At 49.9% G+C, this 8,833-nt stretch overlaps 1 protein-coding gene across 1 annotated transcript; it reads left to right on the top strand.

Moving 5' to 3' along the window:
* The first annotated feature begins 885 nt into the window (after nt 1–885).
* LOC140422131 (uncharacterized) lies at nt 886–6,382 on the top strand. Its single transcript, XM_072507130.1, has 2 exons — nt 886–939; nt 1,477–6,382. Exon 2 carries the CDS (start codon nt 1,821–1,823, stop codon nt 2,829–2,831), a length of 1,011 nt encoding a protein of 336 aa, XP_072363231.1. The 5' UTR covers nt 886–939; nt 1,477–1,820; the 3' UTR covers nt 2,832–6,382.
* The last annotated feature ends 2,451 nt before the right edge of the window (nt 6,383–8,833 follow it).

Below are 8,833 nucleotides of genomic sequence, written 5' to 3' on the forward strand. Positions count from 1 at the left end.
AATTTAATGTGGCCAATTCACCTAACCGGCACATCTTTGGATTGTGGGGGTGAAACCCACGCAGACACAGGGAGAATATGCAAACTACACACAAACAGTCAACCGGGGCTGGGATCGAACCAAGGTCCTCAGTGCCATAGGCAGCAGGGTTAACCACTGTGCTACCGTGCCGCCCTATTGGTTAGCACATTTGACTTAATAAGAAATGCCAAGGATTTTCCAGGAACATTGTAAAACAAAGTTTCAGGAAGGTTGACGAAGATCGGGATGTGACACAAAATACTGCTCTCTCAGAAATTCTACATCTCATTCCCCCACATATTCTCTCCTTCCCATTCATTGCAACACTAATTCATCCCACTATCCTGCTTTTCTCCAAAATCTCATCCCCTGAAGGCGCTGACTCTCGAGTTCTGTTTCACACTAATCTATTGCCCTCCCCAATATTTCACCCAGGTGTCTAAATCTTCACACCTTAACAAACTGTTTTGCGAAGGGGGTGGCACATTAAAATCCACTGACTACCCATATGTACTGTCTCAGAGTGGGACTTCTTCTTCTTCTTCTCTCTCTCTCTCTCTCTTCCCCCCCGCTCTTCTCTCCTGTCCCTCCGCCCCGCGCCCCCCCCCCCCCCCCATTTCATCCCAGTACAAGGGGTTTGGAGACTGGAGTCCGGATGAATAATGGCGGCCCCAGCACCCACAATCCCCCGCGTAAAGAAACCACTCTATTCACCGGGCGGGTTGCCCGGACTGCGCATGTCCCTGGGGGGGGCGATGGACAGCTGCGCATGTGCAGGGAGAACCAACCCCCTGACCTTTCTGCTGAGGTGTTGACCAATGGGAGCATTTGTAGGACCGGAAGGACTCTCGTTCTGAAGGGAAAGGAAGTGACTCCAAGGAGGGTGCAGACTCTGGAAAGGTTGGCCCAGGTCTCTCGGTGAGTGCACGGATTGTGCGAAAATTGGTGGTGGTAAATAGTGAGGAGGATAGTCTTTGGTTACAGGAGGACAATAATAATCTTTAATATTGACAAAAGTAACCCTGCAGCGTCCATCCAATTCAGTTAGAAATTATTGATCATCTCTGCTTGAGAACCTTCATAGGCAGAAAGTTCCAGATCATGATCAATCACTACCTCCTGTATCTTAACCAACTGATACAATCCTTTACATTAAACACAATTTTAGTCCTGTTACATATTTCCGTTAGGCTGGCAGTCTGCATGAAGATTTCCAGGGCTCTCTGTCCACGATTGTAAGCAGTGAGCTTGGATCTGTCAATCAGCACCTTCAGGAGAATTGGGAGGGTGAATATTAGATACAGCAGAGTGAGAATGGAGGGAGAGTGTGTGGGACGGAGATTTACAGCTTTTGGGAAATAAGAGAGGACAGAATGTTCCATAGAAACTAGAAATGTCTATTCTGAATTCCGATCCTGTACTGATAATGATGGTTTTTGTAAACTCCTTTCACAGGATATCAGAAGAGGAAGAATTACAGACAGAAATCTCAAACCAAACCTCACGTCTCGATTTGACAGATTCACTCAATTCACTGGGACCTGAATATCATCGGCCTTTGAATCGAGAAGGAAAAAGGTTTGTCTATTCTGCCTCCTTCAGATCGTTTTAACCATCAGTGTGACTGGAAAATCGCCGAGACACACACACCTGAGTGAGAGTGTTCCAGAGCACTGACTGGAAAGAGCTTTAACCAGTTACACAAACTGAAAATAAACAGCAGGGAGAGACCGTACACGAGTTCTGTGTGAGCCTTCAACTGATTGTCCAACCTGGAGAGACACAAGGACACCAGCACCATGGAGAAACCATGGAAATGTGGGGACTGTGGGAAGGGATTCAGATTCCCATCTGTACTGGAAACCCATCGACGCAGTCACACTGGGGAGAGGCCGTTCACCTGCTCTCAGTGTGGGAAGGAATTCACTAAGTTATCCCACCTGAAGACACACCAGCCAGTCCATGTCGGGGCGAAGCCATTCACCTGCTCCACATGTGGGGAGGGGTTCAGTACTTCATCTGAACTGCGTACACACCAACAGGTTCACACTGGGGAGGGACCATTCACCCACAGTGAGTGTGGGAAGGGATTTACTCAGGTATCAAATCTGCTGGGCCACACTGTCACTCACAGCAATGAGAGACCCTTTAAATGCTCTGACTGTGGGAGCAGCTTCAAAAGGTCTCACAAACTGATGAACCATCAGTGCATTCACACCAGGCAGAGACTGTTCAGCTGTTCTCACTGCACAAAGAGGTTTCAAAACTCATCCCATCTGCTGACACACCAGATCCTGCACACCGGAGAGAGGCCATTCACCTGCTGTCAGTGTGGAAAGGGATTCACTCAAATAAGCAACCTGCGGAGACACGAGCGAATTCACACTGGGAAGAGGCCGTTCACCTGCTCTGATTGTGGGAAGGGATTCACTCGGTTATCCCACCTACAGACACACCAGCGAATTCACACTGGGGAGAGGCCATTCACCTGCTCTGACTGTGGGACAGGATTCACCCGGTTATCCCACCTGCAGGCACACCAGCGAATTCACACTGGGGAGAGGCCGTTCACCTGCTCTGACTGTGGGAAGGGATTCACTCAGTTACCCAATCTGCAAGCACACCAGCGAGTTCACACTGGGGAGAGGCCATTCACCTGCTCTGAATGTGGGAAGGGATTCACTCTTTTAGCCACGTTGCAGGCACACCAGCGTCTTCACACTGGGGAGAGGCCATTCATCTGCACCGTGTGTAGGAAGGGATTCACGCGGTCAACACTTCTGCTGAGACACCAACAAGTTCACGAGTGATGAAGGGGTTGGATTCTGCTGTTATTGCTGCTGTTCATCACATCCAGGACTGAACCATGTTCATTCTGACACTTGGTGAAGTGGGAGGGTCGGAGAGTTTCTTTCTGCTGGACTGGCCGGTCTCACGACTTTGCCTCCAGTGGGCTGATACGCTTTGAGCTTGGGAGAGCACATTTCCACTGAAGTGATCCACAAAAGCTGATGAAGGACATTTTTTTCCCCCCATTACAGGTCGATCTAAAATAAATACAGAAAGAACTGGAAAAACGCAGCAGGTCTGGCAGCATCTGTGAGAGAGAAACAGAGTTAATGTTTCACGTCCAATGTGCCACAAGGTGCAATGATCCGAGAGGTGTAAAATACATGAATAGGATGGGAATAGAGGGATACGGACCCAAGAAGTGTAGAAGATTGTAGTTTAGTCGGGCAGCATGGTCGGCACGGGCTTGGAGGGCCGAAGGGCCTGTTCCTGTGCTGTACATTTCTTTGTTCTTTGTAACTCTACCTCAGAACTAAACAGAGGGGGAGAAATGTGATGGGTTTGATGCTGGTGAGAAAGGGGGAGGGTCAGACAGAACAAAAGGGAAAGTCAGGGATTGGTGAGATTAAATGACAAAAATGTTCTGAAATGACTTCCAGTGGAGGCCATGAGTTTATCGGCCGCACACAAGGTGGCTCCTGCTTGGAAGCTTGGGTTTCTGGCCCTTTCTGCCCGGTTAATGGGGACTTGTTTGTAAAAAGTGCAGAATAAGTGGAGGGAGTTGGTTTCTCCTCCAAAGTGGAATATCAGCAGGTTACAACACCCGGCAAAGGTCGAGTAAAGCCTTGGCTTGAGATGGAGGATCTGTGTGGTGCAGCAACTGAGAGTATGACGGAGTTGGAGGGTGTTTCGGCAGCATCGGAAAGAAATGCAAAAGGACTGGTCCAGGGTGATTGAGGAAGCAGTAGCCCCTCTTCGTGGGGCTTTGGAGCGGGTGGAGGATCGCCTGGAGTCACAAGGTGCGATGATCCGAGAGGTGGAAAGGACGGTGTTGGATCGCAGTGTTAGATCGTGTTGCTGGAGGCAGAGATGGTGATGCTGGGAGAGGCCTGCAAGGTGCTGAGGGCGAAGGTGGACGGCCAGGAGAATCAGTCCAGGCGACAGAATCTGTGAATTGTAGGCCTGAGAAAGAGGTGGAGGGAACAAGTGCCACGGGCTATGTATTGAAAATGTTCACGAAGCTGGTTGAGGAGGGGGTCTTCGATAAGGCCCCGGAGGTGGATCGGTCCCCCCAATCATTACAATGGAGGCCGAGAGCTGGTGAGCCACCGTGGGCAGTGATCGGCCGGATGCACAAGTTCCAGGAGAAGGAGAGGATTCTGAGGTGGGTGAAGATGACGTGAGACTGTAACTAGGACGGGAATCTGATCCGGATCTACCAGGACATTGGGGCCGACCTGGCCAAATGGAAGGTGGGTTTTAACAGGGCCCAGGCGGCGCTCTTTCGGCCAATGGGTGTTGTCCCTGGACAAACTCTGGGTGACTTTCACAAGGGCAAAGGACACTATTTTACGATGTCAGAAGAAGCGGATGACTATGTCAAGGAGCTTGGGTTGGAGGAGGACTAATGGTGGGATCTGTTCTGTCTCGACGTGTATATACAAGTTTTGTAAATATTATGTTTTTTGCATGTTATGACTCGGGCTCGTATGGATGGGTTCTTCCCTGAGGTTGAGGACAGATGTGAGAGATACAGGAGTGGGCCTGTCAATCATGTTCACATGTTTTGGGTGTGCCCAAAGTTGGGGGATTCTGGCCATTGATTTCCGAGACCCTGCCGGAATTGTGGAGGTGACGATGGCGCCGTGATCTTTGGTGGGGCTTTCTGGTGTTTCGGATCTGCCAGAGCTGAAGGAGGGTAAGGGGGTCTTCACCACTCTGATTGCCCTGCGGCGAATCTCACTGGGATGGAGGTCAGTCACCCCACCGAAAGTATCGGCATGGTTGGGGGATTTGATGGAATTTCTACAGTTGGAGAAGACGAAGTACGTTCTCCGAGGGTGAAGAGGGTTCTACGTAAGACGGAGGGTCTTTCTGTCTGTATTTGAGGATCTGTTTGTTGCCCGGGGAAGGGGGGGTGGTCAGTTGGGAAAGGGATGTTGGGGTAGTTTAGGGAAGAAAAGAGGGAAAATTATAAATCGTTTGAAAGCCAATGGTATTTGATTGTTGTTTATTTGTATAATTGATTGTGTTTGGAATAAAATACATATATTAAAAACGCGAACTAAAAGTCTAATGATCTTGTCCATTGTTGGTAGAAAAAACCCATCTGGTTTACAAATTCCCTTTCGGGAAGGAAATCTGCCTCCTTACCTGGTCTGGTCTACAAGTGACTCCAGATCCACAGCAATGTGGTTGACTCTTAAATGGCCCAGCACAAAGCTGTAAGAATCTGCAAGGATGTTTATTCCATAGAATGGAATTCTACAGTGCAGAAGGGGACCATTCGGCCCATTGAGGCTGCACCAACCGTACCAAGAGCAGCTACCTCAGTCTATTCCCCCGCCATATCCCCATAAACCCACTTAACAAGTATATCTTTGGACTGTGGGAGGACTCTAGAGCGATGGAGGAAACTCATGCAAACACGGGGAGAATGTGCAAACTCCACACAGATAGTCACCCAAGGCTGGAATTGAATCCGGGTTGCTGGCACTGCGAGGCAGGAGTGATATTTGAATGAAACCAGACTATTTGTGTGCCAAACATCAAAAGCAGCAATCAATAGACAGAGCTAAACGATCCAACAACCAATGGATCAGATCTGAGCTCTGCAGTCCTGCAAGTATCTTTGAGCCGCACAAATGCCAGGCAATGACCACCTCCCTCATGAGAGAATCTAACCACCTCCCCTTGACATTCAATGGCATTACCATTGCTAAATACCCCACTATCAACATCTTGGACAGCAGACAGACAGGAACACCACCACCTGGATGTTCCTCTCCACACACCATCCTGATTTGTAAATGTATCACTGTTCCTTCAGTCGCTAATAGCATAGTGGATGTACCAATACCACATGGACTGCAGTGGTTCAAGAAGGCAGCTCACCACAACCTTCTCTAAGGCAACTAGGGATGGTCAATAAATGCTGGGTCGAGCCAGCAAAGCCCACATCCCGTAACTATATGTATTGTTTTATTTAAAAATTCGATTGGGCCAACAATGAACTTGGGAGAAATAATACTGAGTAAGAACTGTCTACAAGTTGGACGGGGGTAAAGAGGGAGCTGGAGAATATTTTACATCCATGTTTGATCTGTTGCTTAAAGCATCTGTCCTTATGTACCAGCAACTTAGAACTCACGGCGTTCCTTCAGGAGAAAAGGTCGAGTAGACGTTACCCCAGGCGGGGCTAGAACAGAACTGGAAGACAACGGAGTGAAATTGAGTGAGGGGTCGGAGAGAGAGTTCTCCTCCCCCTCTAGGTGTGGACTGTAAGAATCCTGGGGGACTCCGTGCTTTGGGTTTTCTTGTTAATTAGTGAACATTAAATTAAATTCTATGACTGGCTGTGGATTTATTTTGAATTTGATTGGAACACTTCTTCTGTTTTTATTCCTGTTGTGATTACGCTCTGGGTAAGGATGGTCGACAGATGACAGGATGGGAAATTGTGGTTTGGGTCTTCACTGACCAAATGTTTTATTGATCCGAAAGGTGTAAAAGGGACCAAACTCCAGCAGAAATCGAGCAGAGCTGAGAAAAGTCGACTTGCTGTGTGGGAACAGGGAGATAAACAGCTCCCAGAGGACAGAGAAAACAAGAGTGCCTGGAATCCTAGACAACACCTGGGTGTCAAGGCCACCATGTTTTCACTGCTTGGCATGGGAATGCTGACTCCCTGTACCGGGGACGGAGCGTGGGGAAGACAATTGAGAGTTTGGCGTGGCTTGGGCGGGTACAGATGGTTCAATGACAGGTTTTGTAATTGGTCCGTTCAAATGTTAGCTCGGCAATGATTGGGTTAAATCAGTCTCCATAGACTTTGTGATGTAATAAAGTATAAGAAGGGATTCCCCGAGCACAGAGATTTGTTGAGGTTTTACATATTCCACTGACTGGGACCATGGCATCTGGGGCAGAACAGGGAGCATTTACCTGGAGATGGTGCTTCTACCCAGAGTGTAATGGTAATGCTGCTGCACTTTGATATTACTGCTCAGACATCGGGGCAGGAGCAGGCCATTCGGCCCCTCGAGCCCACTCCACCATTCAATAAGATCAGGGCTGATCTGATTGTGGTCTTAACTCCACTTTCCTTCCTCCACCCTTTCACTCCCTCGTCAATCAAGAATCTATCAAATTGACTTCCGGGTGCGGCGATGACCAGCTGAGTCGCACGTTTCGGCAGCTCCCTGTGAAACGGACTTTTGGGCTCTTGATAGGAGCCCCAACGGCAATTTTAACGGCTGAAAACACCGTGCGGTAAACCAGAAGGGTGTTCCCCCTGGACACGGATGGAAAAAGGAGAGGAAAGTGGCCGGATTGCAGCGGATCCTTTGGAACAACGGCAAGGAAGGCAAGCAGAAACCAAGATGGCGTCGGAAGGTGGCAGTTTCATATGGGGCCCTGAACAACAAGAGTTTTTGAAACGCTGCGTGGAGGAGATAAAAAAGGAAATGAAGAAAGAGTTGTTGGCCCCGATATTACAGGCGATTGAAGGGCTGAAAGAGGAACAAAAGACCCAGGAGCAGGAGCTTCGGGTCGTGAAGGCGAAAGCAGCTGAGAATGAAAACGATATACAGGGCCTGGTGGTGAAGTCGGAGATACAGGAGGCACACCAGAAACGATCTGTGGAGAGGTTGGAGGCACTGGAAAATAACGCAAGGAGGAACAACTTGAGGATTCTTGGCCTTCCTGAAGGTGTGGAGGGGGCGGACGTCGGGGCATATGTGAGCACGATGCTGCACTCGTTAATGGGAGTGGAGGCCCCGACGGGTCCGTTGGAGGTGGAGGGAGCATACCGAGTTATGGTGCGAGGACCGAGAGCAGGAGAAGCTCCCAGAGCCATAGTGGTGAGATTTCTCCGTTTTAAGGATAGAGAAATGGTCCTTAGATGGGCGAAGAAAACTCGGTGTAGTAAATGGGAGAACGCGGTGATCCGCGTCTATCAAGATTGGAGTGCGGAGGTGGCGAGAAGGAGGGCGAGCTTTAATCGGGCCAAAGCGGTACTTCACAAAAAAAAGATAAAGTTTGGAATGCTGCAACCGGCAAGACTGTGGGTCACATATCAAGGGAGGCACCACTACTTTGAGACGGCGGATGAAGCGTAGACTTTTATTGTAGAAGAAAAATTGGAATGATTGGACTACGAAAATGAACGTTTGGACAAAGTGGTGGGACGAGTGGGGGGGGGGGGGCGAAGAGGGATTGTATTGTATGATTAATCCTGCGGTATGGTAACTTTTCTTTCTCCCACAGGTGGTGATGGGGGGAGGTGGGGAGGGAGAGGAGATGGGGCGTTGGCCATGGGAGGCGGGGCCGAGGGAGAGGCGCGGGCTTGGTTCCCGCGCTATGATAATTATGGCGGGAATAGAGAAGCAGGAAGGAGGGGGCACCGCACGGGGCGAGCCGTGATCACGGGGGGAAGCCGAGGTCAGCCAGAGTTTGCTGACTTCTGGGAGCAACATGGGGGGAGTAATTACGCTAGCGGGGGGTCTAGCGGGGGGGGGGGGGGAGGGGGGAATTACTGGGTTGCTGCTGCTGGGGAAAGGGGGGAGTGGGTGCGGGAAAGGATGGGCGGGGGGGCACCGTCTGGGAGAAATACAGCCGCGTGGGAACTGGGCGAGAAGCTGGAAAAAGATGATGGCTAACCGGCAAGGGGGGGGGGGGGGGGGGGGGAAGCCCCCCAACTCGGCTGATCACGTGGAACGTGAGGGGGCTTAACGGGCCGATAAAGAGGGCACGAGTACTCGCACACCTTAAGAAACTTAAAGCAGATGTGGTCATGTTACAG

The sequence above is a fragment of the Scyliorhinus torazame genome, chromosome 5 (genome assembly GCF_047496885.1).
Source record: "Scyliorhinus torazame isolate Kashiwa2021f chromosome 5, sScyTor2.1, whole genome shotgun sequence".
NCBI classification, from domain to species: domain Eukaryota; kingdom Metazoa; phylum Chordata; class Chondrichthyes; order Carcharhiniformes; family Scyliorhinidae; genus Scyliorhinus; species Scyliorhinus torazame.

Coding starts and splice junctions, on each gene's coding strand:
- LOC140422131 (XM_072507130.1), top strand. CDS start 1,821: ATGGAGAAACCATGGAAATGTGGGGACTGTGGGAAGGGATTCAGATTC.